The 26,547-nt window shown below is 42.5% G+C and overlaps 1 protein-coding gene across 2 annotated transcripts in view; it reads left to right on the plus strand.

Moving 5' to 3' along the window:
- Positions 1–26,547, plus strand: part of HECTD4 (HECT domain E3 ubiquitin protein ligase 4) — a 227,360-nt gene that overhangs the window by 113,501 nt on the left and 87,312 nt on the right. The window contains exons 12-23 of one of the 2 annotated variants that reach the window (XM_038763449.1): positions 3,849–4,081; positions 4,800–4,945; positions 10,602–10,672; positions 11,163–11,268; positions 11,953–12,073; positions 12,753–12,881; positions 14,591–14,715; positions 17,565–17,718; positions 20,265–20,365; positions 22,688–22,886; positions 24,801–24,947; positions 26,190–26,294. In XM_038763449.1, coding sequence (XP_038619377.1) covers positions 3,849–4,081; positions 4,800–4,945; positions 10,602–10,672; positions 11,163–11,268; positions 11,953–12,073; positions 12,753–12,881; positions 14,591–14,715; positions 17,565–17,718; positions 20,265–20,365; positions 22,688–22,886; positions 24,801–24,947; positions 26,190–26,294 — 1,637 coding nt within the window. The remainder of the gene's footprint in view (positions 1–3,848; positions 4,082–4,799; positions 4,946–10,601; positions 10,673–11,162; positions 11,269–11,952; positions 12,074–12,752; positions 12,882–14,590; positions 14,716–17,564; positions 17,719–20,264; positions 20,366–22,687; positions 22,887–24,800; positions 24,948–26,189; positions 26,295–26,547) is intronic. The other variant, XM_038763450.1, reaches the window with a different exon arrangement.

The following is a 26,547-nucleotide window of genomic DNA, read 5'->3' on the forward strand; positions in this document are numbered from 1 at the left end:
TGGAACCCTAAAGAACTGCCACAGTATCTCAAAAGATATCATTCAATCAAACCGTCACACTTATTGAATGCTTACCGTGTGTGGAGCACTGTACTGAGCACCTGAGAGAGTTGATAAACACATTCCCACGAGGAGCTGACAGTCCATTTTATCACTATATTCAAGAAAAGGGGTGAAATTGACTATGGCTACTATCCAGACATCTACCTACTCTCTGGCTGGCTTACTGAAGAATGTCACTGACCACGCACACTCCTAGAATCACAGCGTGGTTTTAGACCACAGCAAGGAAGTGTGGACACGATCTTTGCAGCCTGGAAGAAACCTAAGAAATACGGGAAACTGCCCCGAGACCTCGACACAGTTTTCACCGACCTTACAAAAGCATTTGACGTCACTAGTCGATCTGGACTTTGAAAATAACGTAGACTATTGACCTGGTCTAAGATGCTTCATGGTGGCAGGGTTCATCTTTTCACAGATGGAGGGCACCCTGTCTGATCCTCCTTCGTCGGTTAACTAAAGCAGAGAGTATTAAATATGTCATTAGCTCAGTCATGTTCAGTTTATTCTACACAGCCATGCAGTGAGGGGCCTGGATGTATGTGGCAGAATATGCTTTTGCTCTCCTGAGAAATCTTTCCAAATTAGCAGGCTATGAGCACTTTGCTAAACCAGTCAGGCAAACCAGTCTTACGATGTTTGAAAAAACCTGAAGTAGAACAGTGCCTTGCACATAGTAAGCGCTTAATAAATGCCTTCATCATTATTATTATTAAGTAATGAATCAGCCAGCACCAGGAAAACTCTACATCCAAAGATCTTCATTTTTAAGGCACATAATAATAATAATTGTGGTATTTTTCAAGGGCTTACTATGTTTCAGGTACTGTACTGGGTGCTGGGGTGGTTACAAGCAGATTGGGTTGGACGTATTGATAATCCCCATTTTACAGATGTAACTGAGGCACAGATAAGTGAAGTTAAGGTCTCACAGCAGACACATGGCAGAGCCTGGATTAAAACCCAGGTCTTTCTGGCTCCCAGCCCGTGCTCTATCCGTTAGGCCACAAGACCATGATATCAATCATCTGTATTTACTGAGCACTTTCTGTGTGCGCAGCACTGTATTAATTGCATGAAACAGTCCAGTACAATAGAATCGGCGGGAGCAATCTCTGCCTACAGAGTTTTCAGTCTGGAGGAAGAAACGGTCATTCAAATTACAAATAGGGAAAGTGGCAGGGAATAAAGATATGTACATGAGTGTCATGGGGCTGAGGGTGGGGACCGTCTCTATATGTTGCCAACTTGTACTTCCCAAGCACTTAGTTCAGTGCTCTGCACACAGTAAGTGCTCAATAAATACGATTGATTGATTGAGGGTGGGGTAGAGGTCAAGTGTTTAGGGGGTACAGATAAAAGTGCACAGGTAAATGACACAGAATCGTGTTACCTAGAGAGTGCTTATGCCAACGATGCAAGTGAAGACAAGAGATTTAGATCATTGAATCCAGGCCTGTTTAGGGAGACTTAAAGTATAAGGGCAGGCTGACAGACTACCAGCCAAGCCGAAGACCCAAAGAGCTGCAGTGTTGCCCTGCCTTCACTTTTGTGAACCCTTGCCATCCCCTCACCCAGTGGCTTTTTGAGGCAAGATGAGCAGCTGTAATTAGCCACAGTCACGGCCTAGTGGGTAGAGCATGGGCCCTGGGAGTCAGAAGGACCTGGGTTCTAACCCCAGCTCTGCCACTTGCCTGCTTTGTGATCTTGGGTAAGTCACTTCACTTCTCTCCGCCTCAGTTACCTCATCTGTAAAATGGGGATTAAGACTACGAGCCTTGTGTGGAATAGGCCCCCTGTCCAACCTGATGAGCTTCTATCTACCCAGCTGTTAGAACATTGCTTGACACAGAGTGAGTGGTTAACAAATATTATCATTATTATTACTTTCTGTCCCCGGGAGGCAGAAAAGAACCACAGGCGAAGCCAAGATGTTGGTTATTGTTTGTTGCTCCCCTCCCCGCACCCCACTGCCAACAGGCCGCCACTTCTGTTGCTACCACAGTGATCTCTCTGGTCTTTACCAGGGTCTCCTCTCGTTCCAACTCCAGAGCACTGTGAGCACAAGCCATCCATCTTTCTATCACCAGTTTTCACGGGTAATCTGAGGGATCCTATGGGGATGAGACGAGGTTGAAAATCTTTGCCATTGAAGTGGCGTGAACCCCCCAGGGTGGCAGACCCCTTGCTGCTTCGTGGTCCAGAGCGGCTGATTACTGTCGCTACTCACAGCCCGGCCTGTGTCTCCGCGGGCCTGTTTAGGGCTAGCGTCGTTGCTGCTTGAATAACTGCAGGGCCCGAGAGTGGCAGCTCCAGGCCATTGAAGCAGCACAGCAACTAGGCGTCCTTGCAGAGTTCATGTTGCTGCTCACAAACCCCAACCTCGTTCCCATCCCTGGAGGAACCTCCCGGCTGCTCTGTTGGACTGGAGGTGAGTCCTCACAGGATCCTGGAGATAGCAGAGGGAGGAACCTCTGACCCAGTCCTCTCTTCTCCTTTTCTCCTCTCCCAACTTCAGATTCCTCTTTAGTAAGCTCTTTGTGGGCAGGGAACATGTCCGTCAACTCTGTTCTGTTGTCCTCTCCCAAGCACTTAGTGCAGTATGAGAAGCAGCATGGCCTAGTGGCAAGAGCACGGGCTTGGGAATTAGAGAAGCAGCGTGGCTCAATGGAAAGATCCCGGGCTTTGGAGTCGGAGGTCAGGGGTTCAAATCCCGGCTCCGCCACTTGTCAGCCGTGTGACTTTGGGCAAGTCACTTAACTTCTCTGGCCTCAGTTACCTCATCTGTAAAATGGGGACTAAGACTGTGAGCCTCTTGGGACAACCTGATCACTTTGTAACCTCCCCAGCGCTTAGAACAGTGCTTTGCACATAGTAAGCGCTTAATAAATGCCATTATTATTATTATTATTATTATTATTATTATTATTATTATTATTATTATTATTATTATTAGAGGCCGTGGGTTTTAATCCCAACTCTACCACTTTTCGGCTGTGTGACCTTGGGCAAATGACCTTACTTCTCTGCGCCTCATTTGCATCATCAGTAAAATGGGGGTTAAGACTGTGAGTCCCATGTGGGACAGGAACTGTGTCCAACCTGATTACCTTGCATTTACTGCAGTGTTTAGGACATTGCGTAGCACATAGTAAACACTTAACAAATACTATTATTATTATTCCCATGCTTTGTACAAAAACTAAGAACTCAGTACATACCATTGATTAATTTTCCATTTTCCCCCTCTTTTTCTTCCTCTTCCCTCCTTTCCTCCCACATTCCTGAGACCCCACCCCAAGTTCACCTCCGCGCTCAAAACGTAAAATTGGTCCCCATGCTTACAGGCCCTACTTTTGTGCCAGTGGAAAGGTACGGCCTGTAAGCACGGGGACCAATTTTATGGCAACATAAACTGTCAAGGAAAGATCACAAAGATACAGCTTTGGAACAAAGCTCATCTTCTAGCATTAACCCTGTGTTCAGAGTAGCCCGGCGGCACTGTGACCGAGAAACCAACGCCGCCTTGATTGGGGAGTTTGAGAAGAGTATGAGACCGGACACCGCAGTGAGCAAACATATCACGCCTTTCTGTGAGCGTGATGCAGTTTCCCTGTTCAGCCAAACATGCCCTCATAGGAGAATTTCACCGTCAGAGATGCCTTTCTGCGTGGAAACACAACTCTATAATAGCTAATCGATATAATGCACCAGTAACACTGAATGAAATAGTGTCCCGCCAAAATTAGCAAAAATATAATTCCCTACCATTTCTTTTCTTCTAGGAGAGGCTATAACCACAAATGAGGTTATAAACCAGTTATTGCACCATGTTGGTGCTATGTGCATCCATCAACTCAATCTTCTCGCAACCAATAGCAACTTGCCAATAACGAATTTTCTGGGCAAGCAACATCCAATTGAAGCACACCATCTTAGCAGTATTTGTGACATTATGGAGAAAGCCATGGTCAATGGAGACACCTGTATTATCCGCTGCATCCTTGTCGTCTTTCAGGTATCAGTGTAGTTTTTAAATAACTTTGAAAATGAGTTTGGAAAGACAAACCCCTAAAAAAACCCAAAAACTAACCATACTAATTTTTACCAGTTGCGTGTGGTAGATTATGGTTTTAGATTTTTTGATTTTCTAAGTAATTTAATTCAACCACAGTGGTATTCACTGAGCATTTACTGCAGGCAGAGATAATACTTCTCAGGCAATAAAAAGATTTCTGTAGATGGAATAAATTAATAACTCAATCTTATCCGGTGTAAGAGCTTTTGATTTATCAATAGCACTCTTGCTAATTGAGCATGATTACAGGGATAGCATTGTAATTTACAGATATAAATTAGGAGAAGCAGTGTGGTCTAGTGTATAGAGCACAGACCTGGGAGAACGAAGGAACTGGGTTCTAGACCCAACTCTGCTGTGTGACCTTGGGTGAGTTTCTTCACTTCTCTGTATCACACTGACTATATCTGTAAAATGGGGATTAAGATCGTGAGCCCCATATGGGATAAGGACTGTGTCCAACCTGATTAGCCGGTATCTACCCCAGAGCAGTGCCCGACACGTAATAGTGCACTTATAACAAATACCATTAACAAAAAATGCAAGGTATTTTTTGTGACAAAAATCATATGAACACCTATCAAGGTATTGTTTGCCAGGGGAATTTATTTCCGCAGATGAATTAGCTTTTTTAGTTGTATACCTCATGTTTCCATAGGTGGTGTTTAGGTTTTTCTTCAGTCAGCAATCGGAACGGAATCGAGACATCATTCGTCGTTCTGGGCTTCTACTGTGGCAGCTGTTGATGGCCCCGAGAGACCAGATTTGCCCTGAAATCCAGAAGGAGGTCTGTCTAGCCATCAGGTAAACTTAAAAGAGTTTATCGACACACTCTATTGAATGAGGTACATCTCTCCTGGTTCTTCAGTCACTCTGTCAGTGTGATTTAGTGAGTGCTTACTGAGTGCAGAACACTGTACTAAGCGCTTCAGAAGTGGTGAAGAGTTCCCCCAGAAAGAACCAGGGTATTAAAGGGATGGCTGAGTTCAAGGGCCAAATGCCTCGCCTCTACTCTTTCCTTAGCCACATCTCCTTGTTTGTGCTCAAAGTTGCCTTTCTTCTCTCTGAAAAAGGATATCAATTTATCTAAACATTTTCGGTGCAAATAATTTCTTCGGTTCAGATGCTGAGGAGGGTGGCCAGGGACATTCTGTTCCGTGGCTGTAAGTTACCTCTGTACCCCAACTACCGACCTTTATTTTTTTTTCTTTAACTTATGTGACACGGTACTTGGTGAGGCCTGAATAAGGATAATACTCATAATTGTTTTATTTGTTAAGCACTTACTGTGTGCCAGGCAGTGTACTAAGCACTGGCGTGGATACAAACAAATCAGGTTGGACACAGTCCCTGTCCCACATGGAGCAATCCCCATTTTACAGATGAGGTAACCGAGGCATAGAGAAGTGAAGTGACTTGCCCGAGATCACACAGCAGACAAGGGGCAGAGCTGGGATTGGAACCCATGACCTTCTGACCCCCAGGCCTGTGCTCTGAATGCTACTGATATAAATCTAAAGCTCTTATACAGGATAGGAATGAGTTATTAATTTATTCCAGCTATAGAAATCTTTCTATTGCCTGAGAAATATTGTCTCTGCTCATAGTAAGAGCACAATAAATACCACTGTGATCGAATTAAATTACTTAGGAAATCATAAAATCTAAAACCATAATCTATCACACACAATCGGTAAAAAATAGTAATGAGTTGGGTTTTTTTTTTTAGAGGTTTGTCTTTCCAAAATCATTTTCACAAGAATGAGGGCCTGTGTGTGTATTTAAGAAAAGAAATGATTCTTGTGTCTAATCTCTTCCATGGTTGGTTCTGGCAATTCTTAAATTTATACAAACACAGAGGACTATCCCTAGGAAGGTGTGGGAGGGCCCTGTCAGTTGTTAGGGGGTGAGTTTAGAAGAGCAGAAGTTCTGCCTTTAAGTATGTAATAATAATTATGGTATTTGTTAAGCTCTATGTGCCCAGCACTTTCTCACGTTCCTCTCCTAACATTAGACTGTAAGCTCATCTCTAAATTGTAAAATTCACTCTGGGCAGGATACTTGTCTGCTAATTCTGTTGCATTGTACGCTCCCAAGTGCTTTTGGTACAGTACTCTGCACTTAGTTCTCAATAAATACCTCTGATTGATTGAGTAAACATTGTATTTGCTGGTGGTGCCTCCCCACACCTCTCAATGGGATTCCCCTGGATCTCAATCAATCAATCAATCATATTTATTGAGTGCTTACTGTGTGCAGAGCACTGGACTAAGCACTTGGGAAGTCCAAGTTGGCATCATATAGAGACAGTCCCTACCCAACAGTGGGCTCACAGTCTAGAAAGGGGAGACAGAGAACAAAACCAAACATACTAACAAAATAAAATAAATAGAATAGATATGTAGAATAGCTATCTCCTGGGAAGTGGGGCTCCGGACAGCTGCTGGTCTGCTGTGCGGGACCGTCAGAACATATCTATTCTATTTATTTTATTTTGTTAGTATGTTTGGTTTTGTTCTCTGTCTCCCCCTTTTAGACTGTGAGCCCACTGCTGGGTAGGGACTGTCTCTATATGTTACCAACTTGTACTTCCCAAGCGGTTAGTACAGTGCTCTGCACACAGTAAGCGCTCAATAAATACGATTGATGATGATGATGATGATGGTGGTGGGACAAACCCCCGGAATCCCCATAATCCCTCTTCCTCCTTCTTCTCTAAGGACTCCCATGTAGTTGCAGCTGCCCTGAGCCCTGCTAACTAGGAGGGATAAATTCAGTACATATTATCTAGACTGTAAGTTCACTGTGGGCTGATAATAATAATGATGACATTTATTAAGCACTTACTATGTGCAAAGCACTGTTCTAAGCACTGGGGAGTTTACAAGGTGATCGAGTTGTCCCACGTAGGGCTCACAGTCTTAATCCCCATTTTACAGATGAGGGAAGTGAGGCACAGAGAAGTTAAGTGACCTGCCCAAAGTCACACAGCTGACAAGTGGTGGAGCCGGAATTTGAACCCATGACCTCTGACTCCAAAGCCCGTGCTCTTTCCACTGAGCCACACTGCTGAGGAGCAGCATGGCCTAGTGAATAGAGCACAGGCCTGAGAGTCAGAAGGTCATGGGTTCTAATCCCGGCTCTGCCCCTTGTTTGCTGTGTAACCTTGGGCAAGGCACTTCACTTCTCCGTGCCTCACTTCCCTCATCTGTAAAATAGGGATTAAGACTGTGAGCCCTATGTGGGACAGGGACTGTGTCCAACCCGATTACCTTGTATCTACCCCAGCGCTTAGAACGGTGCCCGGCGCATACAAGCGCTTAACAAATGCCATCATTAATTAATTAATGTCTTATAGTTCTGTTGTGCTCTCCCAAGCATTTAGTACAGTGCTCTGTACATAATAAGTACTCAATAAATATTTTTGATTGATAGGTTTTAGGGAATTAAGTTGTATGGTGGCTTGTCAGGAAAGGCAGGAAGATGACACGTGGCTTGGTGAAAACCTGCCGGTCTCAGCTCCGCAACATTGCCAAGATCCGCCCTTTCCTCTCCATCCAAACTGCTACCCTGCTCATTCAAGCTCTCATCCTATCCCGTCTGGACTACTGCACCAGCCTTCTCTCTGATCTCCCATCCTCGTGTCTCTCTCCACTTCAATCCATACTTCATGCTGCTGCCCGGATTATCTTTGTCCAGAAACGCTCTGGACATATTGCTCCCCTCCTCAAAAACCTCCAATGGCTACCGATCAATCTGCGCATCAAGCAGAAACTCCTCACCCTGGGCTTCAAGGCTGTCCATCACCTCGCCCCCTCCTACCTCACCTCCCTTCTCTCCTTCTACTGCCCAGCCCGCACCCTCCGCTCCTCCACCACTAATCTCCTCACCGTGCCTGGTTCTCGCCTGTCCCGCCATCGACCCCCGGCCCACGTCATCCCCCGGGCCTGGAATGCCCTCCCTCTGCCCATCCGCCAAGCTAGCTCTCTTCCTCCCTTCAAGGCCCTGCTGAGAGCTCACCTCCTCCAGGAGGCCTTCCCAGACTGAGCCCCTTCTTTCCTCTCCCCCTCGTCCCCCTCTCCATCCCCCCGTCTTACCTCCTTCCCTTCCCCACAGCACCTGTATATATGTATATATGGTTGTACATATTTATTACTCTATTTATTTATTTATTTATTTATTTTACTTGTACATTTCTATCCTACTTATTTTATTTTGTTGGTATGTTTGGTTCTGTTCTCTGTCTCCCCCTTTTAGACTGTGAGCCCACTGTTGGGTAGGGACTGTCTCTATGTGATGCCAATTTGTACTTCCCAAGCGCTTAGTACAGTGCTCTGCACATAGTAAGCGCTCAATAAATACGATTGATTGATTGATTGATTGAGAGTCAGAGGTCGTGGATTCTAATCCCGGCTCCGCCACTTGTCAGCTGTGTGACCTTGGGCAAGTCACTTAACTTCTCTGTGCCTCAATTACCTCATCTTTAGAATGGGGATTAAGACTGTGAGCCCCACGTGGGACAACCTGATGACCTTGTATCTACCCCAGTGATTAGAACAGTGCTTGTCACATAGTAAGCACTTAACAAATACCAATATCATTATTATTATTATTATTATTATAGAGTAATCCCCATTCAGTCATATTTATTGAGTACTTACTTTGTGCAAAGCCCTGTACTAAGCGCTTGGGAGAGTTCAGTATAACAATAAGCAGACACATTCCCTGTCCACAGTGAGCTTAAAATCTATAGAGTCCAGGGCAACACTTTAATCTTCCTTTCCTCTTACCTGTCTCCACCTGGGCTGACAACTCCGTTGCTTGTTTTTTGCTTTAGCCATCGAGCAGGGCTCAGGACTGCTGCTGCTGCAGCTGCCGCCACGTGGGTTCACTGGGACAGACGAACATTAGGAACCTGGGAAAAAAAAGTCTGGGATCATTCCCGCCAACCCATTCCTGCCAACCCACTTGTCCATTTCAGCAGCTGTCAGGAGTCCCCTTTCAGGGAGGTGTGGGACCCTGGACATTTGTTCCAAGTGAATAAACCAAAGCATGAATACCACTGCTGGGCAAAAACCTTGGTTTGCTTAGCATTTTCTATTCATAAAAGCATTCCTTTGGAGCAGAAGAGAAAAAGTGAAGGGAAAAAGCCCTATTTTATATGCTGTTGAAATCAGAAGATCCCTTTCCTTCCAAGTAGAGCTGTTAACCCTTTTCTGCTTGATGTACTAGAATAAAGCTAATCTATCATTTGTCTTTATGGGACACATACCATGTGCCCTGTTGTGCCCTGGGCTAATAATATTAATGATTAATAAGTATGGTATTTGTTAAGCACTTAATATGCGTCAAGCGCAGTATTAAGCTCTGGGGTGGATACAAGCAAAGTGGTCAGGAGAGTACATCTGCAGCAGAAGACATGGTCACGCCATCAGGAGTCTTAAAAACCATTGTGGGAGGCAAGCATAAGTTCCTTACAAATCAGTCAACTGTATTTATTGAGCACTTTCTTTGTGCAGAGCCCTATACTAAGTGCTTGGGAGAGAACAGTACTTGGCACATAGTAAGCGCTTAACAAATACTTTTAAAAAAATGTTCAATATAACAGAATTGGTAGACATGTTCCCTGCCCACAAGGAAGTCTAGAGAGGGAGATAGACAGTAAAATAAATTATGGATATATAAGCGCAGTGAGACTGAGGATGGGGTGGATATCAGATATTTAAAGGACATAAATCCAATTGTGAGGGCTACAGAGAAGGGAGAGAGGGTAGGGGAAGTGAGCGCTTAGTTGGCAGAAGATAATAACATCAGTTGGACTAACAAGGAGGTAACAGAAGCATTGAGTATTAATTAGGAAATCCTTCCCAGAGACGGGAGTTCCATAATCGATATTTAGATCATTCAAGTATTGCCGAAAGATAGGCGGTTTTTCATGCACAAAGTAGGAAGCTGAAAAGGGAATCTTTTCCCTTACAGACAAAAGAAGTCGAGCGTGGCCACAGATGTGGTAGAGTGAGGGATTAACAGTGATTTCGGCTTAGGTAAATTTAAAAATAAAATAACAAATCCTTTAATATAGCCTCATGAATAATTCATACTTTTCCATCAGAAGTTTAAATAGGATTATTTGGAGTTCGGGTTCCCGAAACAGAAATAATATCTCAAATTAGTACAGGAGTTTTATTTTTCCTACGTGCTTCCACATAAATCATCTCATTTTATCCTCACAACCCCCTTGTGAGGTAGTGAGAGACAGTAATGATTATCCCCATTTTACAGGTGAGGAAACTGAGGTAGGAAGATTAAGTGACTTGTCCAAGGCCCATAGAAAAACTAGGTTTGGTACCCAGGTCTCCTGATTCCCAGACCCAGAATCTTTCCACTAGAAAACAAATTTCTTCGTAGTTTTCTAGGGTATGTGCTTTAAAGCTAATTTTCAATTTCCTTATCGTTGTAGCTCTGGTTTAAATATCCTATACCCAGGGGAGATGGAAATGAATAATTTACTTAAACTGGTTCTAACTGAAGGTGAGAATCAACTCTTTTCATTAAAACCTGAAGAATGTTTTTGTATTTGGGGGGAGGCACTGGATATTAAAATAAAACTTACTCTTTGTCCACTCTGTCAGGAAACTTTAATGAACCATGATTTGGATCCTGCTTTTATGTTAACTTTCCAAAGATAACACTCATCTTCAAGCAGAGCTTGCTGTAGAAAAAAATTCTTTTAATGTTAAGAGTCTGGTAGAAAATACAGATTGTATCTTTTTGGGCTTCTGCATTAATGCTTCAACTCTATGAACATCAGAAACACAGCTTGCTTGTTTGACTTCACGAAAAAGCTTTCGGGCATACTGCTATCTTTTTACCTTTTTCTTTATGGTTAATGGAGTTATATATGTGGTAATGCTCATATGTCGGCATGTACACAGATTTTTTTTTAATCCTCAAAATTTATTTTTAGACAGTTTTCCAAGTGCATTTTGAAATAATCTAAAAACCTTATGTCCTCTTCTAGGAGAGAGGAATACGGGGCTTTCCCAGCTCCGTGATGTGATCCTGACTAATTTAACAGAACAGCTGCAGAACAACAGATTTGGGAGTGATGAAGATGATCATTACAGGTGATACAGAATCATTAAGCATCAGTCATTTTTTTTCCTTTAACAGCCTTTCAAAAAAAGGAGGAGGTTTTTGTCTAAATTTGTTTTGGCAGCATTGCTCATTTCTGCTGTTATTGCATTTTGGTCCAACATGAATCGTTTGAGCACTTTATTCTGTTGCTAACTGATCTGTATTCAGTTTGGGGTGTTTGAAATTTTTTAAGGCTTCTGATGGCATTTTCATATAGTCATGAATCATCTTATGTCATTAAATAAAAAATATTCTTAACAGAGTTATTTTAAAATGGTAAAACTCTCAAACCATTTAGCATTTAGCAGGCTTCACCCTAGTAAAAATTTTTGAGAAAATCTTAGTGGAAGGTCTAAGGACTTACTGTTAAAAAATAATATGTTTCGCTCTGAACAATGAACTGTCCTTTTTAAATTGTAAGTTATCAATATTGTTGTGAATGATGCCCACTACTAGGTGAACTGCCTTTTTTGTTTTTAGGTCACATTGGTATGACTGGGGATATGATTCTCACATTAGATTTAAGGGATTGATATCTTTGCTGAATTTGGTAATTTGGCAGTTGGGAATTATGATTGTCAGTGCATGGAAGTCGGTATTCAAATATGTGAAATGAATCCTTTTGTTGATAAGCTACCAACACTTTATCATTAAATCTCTCCTGAATTTTAAAGACTAAATGATGAGCTATTGCACTACATTCTGAAGATTGTTGTTCGGGAATCCTGTATCTTAATCACCAAGTGCCAAACTGTCTCTAAAGATGATTTTCAAAAACTCCTTTCAACTGTGCCTGTAAGTAACATGAATTTGATGAAAGCAAAATTATAGCAAACTATTTCTTTTTCTATTCTGTTTAGGCACAAACGTTAAGGTAGCTTTCAAAAGAAGCAGTTCAGAAGTGTATTTCTTTTATCAATACAAAGCTAAACAAATGTATCTGGCCCTCCTTCAACCAAAAAGACAAAACCATAATTCCCTCACTAAAATCCACTTGGTGTACTGAAGTGTCAAATTGAATGTATGTATGGATAATTTTATTACTTTTAGACTAATGTTCATTTATCAGAATGAATTCGTATTTAGAACCTTTTTTTAAAAAAAACAAAGCATCATGGAATGTTTTACAGAGGGAGGTAGAAATCTGAGAGCACTTAACAGAGTCGGGCAAAAAATCTTCCCTAATGGAGGTTTATTTGAGGCCAGAAAAAAAATAAGCCTGCGATTTTAAGTGGAAAAATTAAGTATTTTTGTAAGGAGAGTGTGAAATGTTGCAATAGTGAAGAGAAAGGAAGGTGGAGATTCAGAAAGTTCACCAACTTGTCCACACAGCTGCCGAGCAAAAATACCTCAACTGAGAGAAGTAATGTGGTGTTTTTCTTTCTGTTTTCCTGCCTATCTTTAAAGGCTTAAGGGTTGCATGCTCCCTTCTTTCATTCGTTTAGATCATTTAAAAACTTTATTTGTATTAAAGGCTGCATCATCCTGTTTGCGGTATCTGATGGCAGTACAGAACCACCTTCTCAGTAATACTATTTTGATTAAACCTGATGAGAACGATGACAGTGACAACTCCTTGCAGGGCGAGACATTGAAGGTACAGGTAAACACCGAGCTTTATTCTAATGATGCTTTCTACTCAGGATGATGTGGAAATCACAGAGATACTGGCAGAATTCCTGTGTCTTTTGGATCCCACTGGGTGGATGTATTTTCATGGGAGGCCAGTACTGGATCATACATTATCTAGGGTCTTAGTGTTCATTCATTCGTTCAGTCATATTTATTGAGGGCTTACTGTGTGCAGAGCACTGAACTGAGCTCTTGGAAAGTACAGTTCCGCAACAGAGACAATATGCTGTTCCTATATTTGTGACGCCATCATGATTAGTCATTTCATTTTCCCCTATCAATCTTTCTTTATCTTGGACTTATTTTTTCAGGTTTTCAAAATGAATCATAGAGATACACCCTAAATATAGAAATCCTCTGACACCTGATGTGGTCATAATGCCAGAGGTCACATGTAATCGATCATTTCCCAAACCATTTCAATTTTAGGGAGTGTCTCACTCCATACTATTGCGGATGGCTTTTAGAAATCAGAATTTAGTTTTCTTTTTGCAATTTTGAGCCATTATCTTTTAGGCAATTTAGGGTTTTTTTTTTATCACAACTCATAACCCATCTTGACCTATCTGTAATTATCTTTTGAAAATCTGCTTCTGCCCAGAATCAGTGATTTTGTTCCAAAATGGTAATTCAGTATGCTCAAGATCTTAATAGCCATCGTATTTAATGTCATTTCAGCAGATACTTGAGTTTGTTGGCACTTTTGTGCTGAGATTTCATTGCTGGGGCTAGAATTCGAAACATCAAAAGATAAGCCGTTTCTACTCTAAAACACATTGACCTTAATGCATAAAAAACCAAAACCAAAGTTTAATTCCTTCTAATTCTGTTTTGAACATTCTATGATTCGATAACTTTTTTTCTGAATGCAGGCTACTGTATACTTTTCTATAAAAAATAAGGATGAGGGAAACCTTTTTGCATCTGATTGATCCCTCCCATAATTTTATAACTAATCAATCAGTTGTATTTATTGAGCACTTAGTGTGTGCAACATATTGTATGAAGTGTTTGGGAGAGTACAATATAAGAACAAACAGACACATTCCTGCCCACAACGAGCTCACAGTCTAGAGGGGGAGACAGACGTTAATGTAAATCAGTAAATAGATATTTAAATAAGTTAAATAAATTACAGATAGAACAATCTGTAGTAGTCTTTAACTGCCTGATACCTTGGGTCTCCTTATTAAATGCACATCTTTTAATTGTCTATTTTCGAGTTCATTGGGTATGAAGTACCAAGTAAAAACTAAACTGTGTTGTTACAGAATTGTGATGCATTCATCTCATTTTATTCAACTTTTATCCCCGTCCCCTCTCCATGTACTGTTTCACTGCTCTGTTTCTTTCTTCAGCAGTGTCCATACCACCTAAGGCTGTCTTCCACCCGTGCAGTCTCTTGCTTGGAATTCTGTGGTGCTGGATGAGATTGGGGAAAATGCCTTTCCCTTCTAGAGGCTGGATGTTCCTCCCTGTGAAATACTGGTTATTTCTGCCAGCAATCCAGGGCTTAGAATCCCAAACCGCCCTGCCTAATTGAGTCTTAAAGTGAAACTACTTCTGTGGATTTACCCGATCACCACATTAGCGAATTAGGAAGTTCATCGCCTTCATTTTCCCAATTGTAAATTTCTGTTCATTGGAAGTGCAGGTATAACTGTAACCTTTCATATCTAGGAGCTAAAGACGAGTATTTTGGCTCTTGCGACCCAAATCTTGACTGGATGTGATGAAGTTTTAGAAATGCTACAGCAGGTCACGACGGCTCTCATAAACAGTGACACAGCGGACCGTGAACAGAGGTGAGTGGGTTACTCTGAAGTTGTAGCCTAAATCCATAAGTAGCAGATGAGCTTAATTAATGAATGCTAAGTCTATCAAAATGTAATGTAGTTAATTCGGGATAAACTGTGGCAAGGAAAGGGCTTTATGCCTCAGTAGTTATCTGGCTCCCTGAATGGCTCTCATCCTAAGATGAATTTGTAGTTAGAAAAGCCAGTTAAATTCTTCTGGTGATGAAAAACTGTAGAAAAGATGGCATTCATCTTGGAGCTGTATTATATATAGGTCCTGTGGAGAAGTTTGCTGTAGGGGCAGATGTAACTGTTGGGATAAGACTAGAAGACCTAGATTCTTATCAATCTGCAATTTATTATGAATCTTTTCCTTCCCCAGCTCTAATTTCCTTTCCCAAGCATAACACAGAAGTAATGGTGATGCAGTTATGTGGGTGTCCTCTGATTCCACCGCTTCCATTTCCAGTAGAGAAGAGGCATTAGAGCCCTGCATGGGCTGGTCATTTGGCACCTTCTGTGCCCAGTCCTGACTCCAGAGCCATAATAATAGTAATAATGATGGCATTTATTAAGCACTTACTATGTGCAAGCACTGTTCTAAGCGCTGGGGAGGTTACAAGGTGATCACGCTACTTCTGTATGTGCCAGGCTGCATGGCAAGCCAACCCAGAAGCAGATCCAGAAGCAGAGAAGCAGCGTGGCTCAGTGGAAGGAGCCCGGGCTTTGGAGTCAGAGGTCATGGGTTCAAATCCCAGCTCCTCCAATTGTCAGCTGTGTGACTTTGGGCAAGTCACTTCACTTCCCTGGGCCTCCGTTACCTCATCTGTAAAATGGGGATTAAGACTGCGAGCCCCCCGTGGGTCAACCTGATCACCTTGTAACTTCCCCAGCGCTTAGAACAGTGCGTTGCACGTAGTAAGCGCTTAATAAATGCCATCATCATCGTTATTATTATTATTGTTGACCCGAACCAAATTGGAAGTGGATCGAGGCTCACCCATGTGGTTGACCCCGGGGACCACTGAGAGTCGGGGTCCCACCGGCCCCGGGGACGTCTACCGTGGGCCCAACTGGCACAGATTAGCAGTAGAACCCCAGCTGGTACCAAGGCCTCCCAACTCAAAACTCCCAAAATGAGGCAGAGGCATTCCGGGGAGCTTAACGGGCACGGGGCACATCAAAGTTGAGTTCAACCCAGCTTTGGTTCAGTTTTGCAATGGCCAGGCACAGGCCCACAGGCTTGGGATCTGTAGGCTCGGCCAGTGTAAGAGGTTGGGGGTAAGTCGGAAGCATCGTGGCTCAGTGGAAAGAGCCCGGGCTTGGGAGCCAGAGGTCATGGGTTCGAATCCCGGCTCCGCCACTTGTCAGTTGTGTGACCTTGGGCAAGTCGCTTAACTTCTCTGAGCCTCAGTTCCCTCATCTGTAAAATGGGGATTAAGACTGTGAGCCTCATGTGGGACAACCTGATCACCTTGTGTCCCCCCCAGTGCTTAGAACAGTGCTTCACACATAGTAAGCGCTTAACAAATTCCATTATTATTATTATTATTATTATGTAGCAAGTTATTTGTCTCCTTCCTGGACTGCATGGCATGGGAGTAGCTGGAGGTCTCGGGATGTGCGTCTGCCTTCCGTACTGCCTGGTTGTCATCACGTGGCTCAGTGGAAAGAGCAGGGGCTTTGGAGTCAGAGATCATGGGTTCAAATCCCATCTCCACCGCTTGTCAGCTGTGTGACTTTGGGCAAGTCACTTAACTTCTCTGGGCCTCAGTTACCTTATCTGTAAAATGGGGATTAAGATTGTGAGCCCCACATGGGACAACCTGATCACCTTGTATCCTCCCCAGTACTTAGAACAGTGCTTTGCACGTAGTAAGTGCTTAACAAATACCAAAATTATCCAGCGCTTAGTACAGTGCTTTGCACATAGTAAGTGCTTAATAAATGCCATCATTATTTATTATTATTATATATGGTTATTCCCTTTACTCCTGTTTTGAGATGCCGGGTTTAAGGTCTGGGAAATATTTTGAAGATGGGAAATGCTACTAAAAAGGAGCTGAATATACCCCCTCCTGGGCCCATGGGAAGTGTGTGAAGTATTTCATGGCCACTCTTCCCCTCGTTTGTGGGGAAAGGAAAAAGCATTTGTTCTTCAGGGTAAATTGAATGGAATTGTTAGAATTGTTTTTAATAAATCGGTGTAAGCTTTGTTTATTTCTGTGTCTTCCCCCCTTCAAAGCCCTGCTGAGAGCTCACCTCCTCCAGCAGGCCTTCCCAGACTGAGCCCCCCTTTTCCTCTGCTCCTCCTCCCCTCCCCATTGCCCCACTCCCTCCCTCTTCCCTCCCCCCTTCCCCACCCCACAGCACTTGTGTATATTTGTACATGTTTATTATTCTATTTATTTTATTAATGATGTGCATATATCTATAATTCTTTTTATCTATTTTGATGCTACTGATGCCTGTCTACTTGTTTTTTTTTTTGTCTGTCTCCCCCTTCTAGACTGTGAGCCCATTGTTGGGTAGGGATCATCATCAATCGTATTTATTGAGCGCTTACTATGTGCAGAGCACTGTACTAAGCGCTTGGGAAGTACAAACTGGCAACATATAGAGACAGTCCCTACCCAACAGTGGGCTCACAGTCTAAAAGACTAAAAGGGATTGTCTCTATCTGTTGCCGAAGTGTACTTTCCAAGTGCTTAGTACGGTGCTGTGCACACAGTAAGCGCTCAATAATTGCGATTGAATGAATGAGTGAATGAAATGGAAGATGGCATTTGATTGTCTCTGCCAATTACTTGAAAATAACTCGGGTTAACTGGGTGTGTATGTTTTGAAATGTTCTGTAGGTTAAAAGGCTTGGAACAAGTTACGAAGGCTACCATGCTTGGTCACCTTCTCCCAGTATTACTCACTTCCCTGATGCATCCAAATCTGCAGACTTTGACAATGGCTGATGCCCTGATGCCTCAACTGGTTCAGCTTGTCCTTTATACCAGTCAGGTATGGCCTTCTGAATGATTAAGTAAGCTATTTTATTTATAAGCTTCTAGACTTTATGTTGGGTGTGTTTAAATGGCATTTAAGGGTGTATAGAACATACACATAGGTTTCACAGTTTGGAGAGAGGAAAAACAAAAAACAGTGACAGAAGCCAGAGAAAAAGATTTGGCATGGAGAAAAATTTCATGATGTCCAGAAAAGTAACCTGGCCATGCCAATGCACTGATCCCTTGAGGGAGATGGAAGTTTTTTGTTGTTTCTGTTGCTTTTTTTTTTGCTTGACTAAATAATTTGTCCTACCACCCTGAAAGTGTTCATGGCAGATGAACTATCCCCTGAGGTCTGCAGCAGATATGCTAATATAGAGTACTATCTCTAATGAAACTAATGAGTTATAATAGGTGCCCCCACCTGCAGTATCTACTCTCCATACTGGTTGTTGGCAATCCAAGTAAATAGTATATTACATTTGCAGTCTAGAATGGAGTCTCCCTTTGAAAACCTGGGTCCTGAGGCTTTGGGGCCGAGAACATGCACAAGAAAGAAGGAGAAGCATCATGGCTTAGTGGAGAATCAGAGGCTTTGGGTTCTAATTCATTCGTTCATCCATTCAATCGTATTTATTGAGCACTTACTGTGTGCAGAGCACTGTACTAAGGGCTTGGGAAGTGCAAGTTTAATCACGTCTCTGTCAATTACTTGCTGTGTGACCCTGGATAAGTCACTTTTCTGGACCTTAATTCTCCCATTCTCGCCCTTGCTTAGACTGTAGCCCCATGCGAGATGGCGACTCTGCGTCCAACCTAATTAACATATATCTTCCCCAGTGCTTAGAACAGTGCTTGGCCCATAGTAAGCACTTTTACAAATAAAATTTAAAAAGGGATTTATTACAGTGCCTTTGGTTTGTGCAGTAATCGATCACTCCATTAGTAGTATTTATACTGAAAGCTCCCTGTAGTGTATACGCTCTTTATTAGCAGGGATTGTACTCTCCCAAGTGCTCGGTACGGTGTTCTGCACACAGTAAGCGCTCAGTAAATACTCACTGTGGGCAGGGAATGTGTCTCTTGTATTGTACTCTCCTAAGCACTTAGTACAGTGCTGTGCACTCAGTAGGAGCTCAATAAACAGAATTGAAGGAATAAATACCATTGATTTTTTTTTTAGCACTTAGTGTGTACAGTGCACTGTACTGAGCGCTTGGAAGAATACAGTGTAATAGAGTTGGTAGTCACGATCCTGGCCCACAGTGTACTTATACACTATAAACCCCTCTAGACTGTAAGCTCATTGTGGGCAGGGAAGGTGTCCGTTTATTATTATATTATACTCTACCGAGCTCTAAGTGCAGTGCTTTCCACACAGTAAGCGCTCAGTAAATAGGAGCAAAGGAATGACTGTGCTTACAGCCTACACGTGGAGACGGACATCAAAATAAATTGGATATAGGGGAGCTAATAGAATATGGAACTAGCTTTCTTGTTCCTACCAGTCATGTTCCCCCTTTGGGAGAGGCAACAATGACTGAATAAGTGGGTAAAGGGGCAACACACAAAAAAGCGCACACAAAACATTTTCTTCTGTGCAGGACCTATTTATGGCTGCAGTCACCACAGCACAGAGCACCATAATAATAATAATAAAGATGGCATTTATTAAGTGCTTACTATGTGCAGTGCACTGTTCTAAGCGCTGGGGAGGTCACAAGGTGATCAGGTTGTCCCACAGGGGGCTCACAGTCTTAATCCCCATTTTCTAGATGAGGTAACTGAGGCACAGAGAAATGAAGTGACTTGCCCAAAGTCCACAGCTGACAATTGGCGGAGCGAGATTTGAACCCATGACCTCTGACTCCAGAGCCCGGGCTCTTTCCACTGAGCCACGCTGCTTCTCGTGCCTCATAACCCAGCAGGCCGCTGTGGTCTTTGCTTCCATTTTAACCAGTTCATTTTCAGGATGCCTGCTGGGGCCGTCCACTTCACAGAAGGCCCTAGGTAGTTTTTCTGGCAGAACCCTTTCCCACCGATGACACAGCCCCAGCATCCCCAACTCGGAGAACCGGGATTAGAACCCAGGCCTTCCGATTGCTTTCAACGGGACCCAACAGGAGGGCTCCAGTGAAAAAGACGATGAGAAGTCGCAGGCGCGGGCAATGCTTACTAAATCAGACCAAGCCGGGTTGAGTGGGACTCAAGTGACTGCAGTCTATTTCTAGCTCCATTGTCAACTAAGTAGATGGCCATAGGTTTGTCATTTTAACTTCTCTGTGCTTCAATTTGGTCACCTATATGTTGACCTCTGGATAATGCATAGCTCGTTGTGGACAGGGAATGTGTCTTATATTATGTTGTACTCTCCCAGGTGTTTAGTACAGTGCTCTGCAAACAGTAAAAGCTCAATAAATACGATTGATGGTAGTAGCGGGAGAACAGAGACACAGATTTTTTGTAGGAAGGCATTGTGTATACCCAGGGAAGGCTTGAAGGGGCTGCTCTGATTGAAAACTGGGTATGTGGCTCAAAGTGTCATGTTTTGTGTTTCAGACTGCCTTGCTGCTTAAAACTCAGTCTCCAGTTTTTTCGGAAATGGGCTCTCCCCCCTGCGGTGCCTTAGATCAGAAGGGCAAGCTGTTTCCAGATGAGAGGTGACCGATGCTCCATCCTCAAGCGTTATCCTTACAAAATTTGCCAAGAGAAATGTATTAATCCTTTCATTGCAGCGGGGCCCTGGCAGGGCAATAGAACTTGAAGAAAGGAGCATAAGAATCAACATTTTAGCTGTCTTAGCAGAATTCGTTGAAGAGTTGGGAAAACGTTTTACAAAAAACACTTGAGTTCATCCAGTGAAATGCGGAACGGTTCAACTTTTCTCCCGAGTTTTCATTGCAAAAAGCATAGTTGTAACAGAAAACTGTAGAATCGTATCGGTGCACTGAACAAAACTAGAATTCATCCAAGTCCAGTGAATAAGTTCTAATGGGTTAAAGGCCGTTTCTTCCAAAGTTCAATCCTTTAATCCTAGACATGTAGTTGATCTTTAGTTTTTTAGGTTTTTTAAAATTAAAACTTACACTCGTTCACCTGGGCCCCTTTTGGAGGAATAATTGTAATAAAAAAGAAATCTAGTTAGCTTCTGAGTGCAGAATATTTATTACAGCAGATTTGAACTGCTCCTTTGACATTTCATTTTTCTGTCAGAGAACTTAAAATGCCGATTTTAAAGAGCAATCAGTACCTCTCTGCCTTTTCTCTTGAAGAGAGTGCCTCTTAAGTATTAGTATACAGAGACCAAAGCTGTTGCTTGCACATTCATTACCGTTACCTTTTTTCAGGTCTCAACCACAGGGATTTTTGATGTGTACTTTTGCTTCCTACTAGTTGCTTCTGATATCACGCATGGCTTTTGAAAAATAGTATTGCAGTGCATGCTGCGAATAAATAGTCATTAATTAAGTGTACAAGGGGCAAAACAACAACATTGATTGGGGGGAAAAAAAAAGAATCATGAGCCTCCATATTTTTAATGACACAGATAGAAGCAACCTCTGTTCCAAACCAATCAAAGGGGATTCACAATCAATTCCTTTTATTTCCAGTGAGTTGAAAGACATTTGAAGCAGCGTGGCTTAGTGGAAAGAGCACAGGCTTGGGAGTCAGAGGTCATGGGTTCAAATTCCAGCTCTGCCAACTGTCAGCTGTGTGACTTTGGGCAAGTCACTTCACTTCTCTGGGCCCCAGTTACCTCATCTGGAAAATGGGGATTAAGACTGTGAGCCCCATGTGGGACAACCTGATTGCCTTGTATCTACCCCAGCGCTTAGAACAGTGCTTGGCACATCGTAAACGCTTAACAAATACCAACATTATTATTATTGTTTGAGTCCTTGAAGAAATGTCATTTTAGTAGGCGGATTATTCATGTCTTTTGGTTGGCCTGGGAGACCACCCAGCTTCCAAAAGTTCCTAGAGGCCCTTCCTAGCTTCTGTCACCCAATTTTGAACGTATTCAGATTCTGAGTACTGCCGTACGTTTTCTCAGATCAGCAGCGGAGCATTTAACTCTGTGGTTGTGTCCTCTTGGGTGCCTCTTAGGTATCCTAAGAGACCCACTTGGCTGGCAAGTGCTGTTTAGAAATGCTGGGAGATTTGCTTTTTTCTCCTAATAAATGCTATCATTATTATTATTATTATCTCCTGCCCCTGCTGCCAGCCTGACAAAAGAAGCAGCTCTGCAGGGTGGCAACAGGAAGGAGACTTGATTAGGGGCCCGAGATGCCAACTAGTAAACAACATGGTTCTTCAGGTGGGCTCCGGCGTAGGATGTGTGTCCCAAGCATTTAGTACAGTGCCCTGTACACAGTAAGTGCTCAGTAAATACGATTGAGTGAATGAATGTGTGGCATGGGAAATCACAGGCATCACCCAGGCTCCGTACGAAAGTGGTACTGGGCATCAGGCTTATTCCAAGAAGCTTTGGATGAGAAGCAGCGTGGCTCAGTGGGAAAAGTGGGAAAGAGCCCGGGCTTTGGAGTCACAGGTCATGAGTTCATATCCCAGCTCTGCCGCTTGTCAGCTGTGTGACTTTGGGCAAGTCACTTAACTTCTCTGTGCCTCAGTTCCCTCATCTGTAAAATGGGGATGAAGACTGTGAGCCCCCCGTGGGACAAAGCCTCATCACCTTGTATCCCCCCCAGCGCGTAGAACAGTGCTTTGCACATAGTAAGCGCTTAATAAATGCCATTATTATTATTATTATTATTATTAAGTAGAAATTCCCAGTAGGGGGTGAAAAAAATCTCTGAAGAAATATATTTATCCCATGTACACTTGACCAAACATTTTTTCTTTTACCCACTTGAATGGAATTCTTAAAATTGAATCTTGAAAAACCTAGTGTATTTTGCTCTCTTTCGGTTTTTTGTTCCCTACTCTTAACTCAATTTAGCATCTCTCTCCCCTGGTTTTAGAATGCTGGAAGAGAAAGAAGAACCAGGCTTTCTCACCGGTTTAAAGATTCCTGCTCCCTGGGCCGCAGGGAAGACTGTAGAAACAGTTCATCCAGTCAGGGACAACTATAAGTTTAAAGAAACGGTCCACATCCCAGGAGCCCGTTGTCTCTATCTTAGATTTGATAGCCGATGTTCTTCACAGTATGATTATGATAAGGTAAGCAAGGACCAGCATACCAAAATTCCCCTATGTAAAGCTCTAATTGCTTAAATGCTTCTTATTTTTCTTTGCTGCTTGTTACCATTCATGACATCTTATTTCGGTTTGCAGAAAATAATATTTCAGAGTGTGTGCACTATGACAGAGGTGTCTTCTGTGAAATTAGCACATGATTTGTACCTCCAAGAGTTAAACAAAACAAAAAATTTTCCTTTGTTCTTTGCGGGGGGTTCCAAAACTTATGCCTTCCCTGTATATATGGATCTTTTACGTATGTCCAAGATTCCATTCACATTGGAAGACTAGAATGCTCAAAACCAGATCCACCACACGTGGCTCAGAAAAGAAATATCGCCTTTCTGAAAGATGGAATTGCCACAAGATTTTGTGTTTGAAATTTTTATACCCTCGTTTGCCGCGAACCGTGGGTCCAACCACACGTTTGAGAAGAAGTTTTTCCTGCCATGGTGATTTACAGTTTAACACTGAAGACAAATTATGAGCACAGTCAAGTGATTCAGAGGTTGGAATGCAAGCTTTCTGGGGTTTGCAGAATTCATCTTATTCATTCATTCATTCATTCAATCGTATTTATTGAGCGCTTACTGTGTGCAGAGCACTGTACTAAGCGCTTGGGAAGTACAAGTTGGCAACATATAGAAAACCTGAGAAGTAACTTAATAGCGGTTTTCAAGAATGAGAAGGGTTATTGTGTGAAAAATGCTGACCAGCTGTTCTGTCTCCACTGAGTCCTGAACAGGAGTAAATCAATAAAAAGAAGGTTGATTGAAATCTGTGCAAGAAGCAGCATCTCTCCGTGTATCAGCTTTCAGGCATCAGAATAATATTTTTAAAAATTTGCTTATTTTCAAAACTGCTAGATGGTTTTCCATTCAGCACTAGAAACCATCCATCACTACTCTATTCTGCTTAGCCGTATTTCTCAATGGAAAAAATCCTGTCTTTTTATGTCTCAGTTCAATTCGCACAATTTGAAAAAGCAGCTAAACTAAAAGGTGAATTTAGCCATCATTTATTCCCCTTGTGGGCCACGGGAAAAACTATGGGAAAAGGCCTGCTGCTTTTTACCCATGTGATGTGTTCTCTGTACTCCTTATCCTAATGGTAACCGTTACGGTTGACACTTCCAGCCACATATCAGGATATGTGAGATATCAGCGTCAGAGGCAAAATACAGTGATGACTTCGAAACTAAAAGTGCAACCCTCCAAATTACCATTTTTCATAGTCACAGTTCTTGAAATTTGAGAATAGGTTAGGAATGTGTAAAAAGGTCACAAAAGCACGGGGGTGGAAGGCATGTGAAAGGCTATTTATTTCATTTCCCATTTTAAAAACAGTTCTCCGGCATTCCCTTTCACACTTGGGGGAATCTATTCCTTGATTAGGTTGTTATTAGATTTATCCTCCATTTATTGCTTTTATTAGTTTTATTTCCTTTCCCAGCGCTTACTCATTTGCGTTCGTTTCTTTGTTTTGTTGTGAGTCGAATATAGCTTTCTTTCTATTTATGTTTGCTCAGCTTACTCGAACCGGGAAATCTTGATAGAGAAATTGTGCAATTATAAGTGACTTGATTATGTAAGCTAAGAAGTGTTTTTAATTTCCAAAATATTTATCCAGTAGTTGAGCTGTCACCACTGATATTATTGTACTATAGTTTGCCTATGTTGTAAATAATAGATAAAATATATGGCGCCTGTCACATTCTGGCTGCTCAGTAAATACTATTTGAGTATGTAGTCTGAAATTGCATGAGCTATCTCGGTCAAATTAGACCATGCTATTTACTTTACAATGACACCAGTACCTGGTTATAAACTGTTTAAAGACCAACTCTTTTTGCAGCCTCTTTATTTGTAGATTTTGTTTTTTGTTTTTCTTTTACAGTCTAACAGTATATTTTCTGTTTTGAAGTTGGTGATATATGCTGGGCCTAACACTAACAGTAGGAAGGTTGCTGAATATGGAGGCAATACACTGGGATATGGCAGTCGTAGTGTCTTAGGAACTGGTTGGCCGAAAGACTTAGTGAAGGTACGGTATTTCAGTCAAGATCATTTCATAGAAAAGTAAAATGAACTCTTACTCTTTTTTTTTTTAAGCACTGTGGCCCCAAGTCTCAGCGTAAGGCTTCTTGTATAAGTAATGCTTATTTTCCAAGGAGTCCAATTTCAAAGCAGGGGCTCTTTCTCAGCCAAAACGAGGACTCAGTCTGCTCCGGATGAGCTCACCTCTCACTCAAATAATCCTTCGGGGTGACTTCTTTGAGTACTGCAATCCAGTCCTCCCCACGCCCCTTTCCTCTGCAGATTGGCCACCCTTGCACGCACAGATCTGTCAGAATGTTCTCGCCCTTGTCCTTGCAAGGAGGACTGGGAATTCCCACATTGCTTCCCCTTTTGGCCTTCTGTGCAACTGATAACCAGATGCAGGTGTATTTCTGAAGATGCTCAATAGCAGAGGTTTCATCTTTGCAGGTGTCTCAGATGAATTTTGTACTCGTGAGCAAAAAGCCATGGACAGATATTCATAAAGATGGCTCTAAAGGCTATTAATTATGCACAACCCTCATAATAAAATAGGAATATTCAAACTCTGCTCTCCAGGTTAGTTAGGTTTTGGAAATGAACTAATAGAGAATCCTGTGTAGACTATCCATTCGAGTGTAAACTCTAGAACATTCCCGGGACTCCCTTCCAGCACATCCCCTTTTACCCAGGAGTTGTAGTAGTTTAGCTACTACTGTGGTGTAATTTGGATCCATCCAGTTCCCGATGAATCCAAATCTTGACATGGATAACCTGTTAATCGCATCTTGTTTCTTACCCGTAGTATTGAGTTTATAAAACATTGCATAGTCTTCTAGCAGCCCACCTTTACTAGCATTGGCTACAGCAAGGGCTGTTTTCCCGCCCTCTTGACAGAGGTAAGGAGCTGGTGATTCTTACCTGTGCATGAGGGCAAACGGGAGGGGGGAATCTAGGTGTCTGATGGTTACTGGAATTCAGGCTCACGATTTGAGTAGACCCCACTATACATCTGTAGCCCAGCCCACAGGCTTCCATCACCAAGAACCACCTGGACAGGAGAGTATCCTGAAGCGACAGGGGTCTAAATGAGGGTCAGAATTTGAAACGAAAACGTCGTGTAGTTAAAACAAAACAACGGGCTCTGATCCTTTTTAAAGTAAGCCTATGAATTACCCCGATCTTTTGAAACCTGTCCTGTCTTGCTTTTAAAAATGCCTTTTTCCCTCCCTCCCCTTAAATTTTTAAGGTTGAAGGAGATACAGTCACCTTCTCCTTTGAAATGAGAAGTGGCCGTGAACACAACACTCCAGATAAAGCTATGTGGGGCTTTGCTTGCACAGTTCGCGCTCAGGTACTCTCAACATGACCACCTCTGTTTTGTATAACGTGCTCCTGTGTTGCTCAGTTATGTCATCCCCGTTTAAAAGTCTGGCATCAGTGCGTGTATGAAATAAGCTCAAGTGGTGGTCTGTAAAAGAAATAAAAAGTCCACTGTGTTGTAGGTGTGATGACTGTTTGGCAAGGATTCTGTCCTGAAGCCTCGGCGAGTGAACGGGCTTAGGTCTCTTCCCTCAGTGGGTAAGAGATACTCAGGTACATTATGT

Source organism: Tachyglossus aculeatus, chromosome 21 (genome assembly GCF_015852505.1).
Source record: "Tachyglossus aculeatus isolate mTacAcu1 chromosome 21, mTacAcu1.pri, whole genome shotgun sequence".
Taxonomy (NCBI): domain Eukaryota; kingdom Metazoa; phylum Chordata; class Mammalia; order Monotremata; family Tachyglossidae; genus Tachyglossus; species Tachyglossus aculeatus.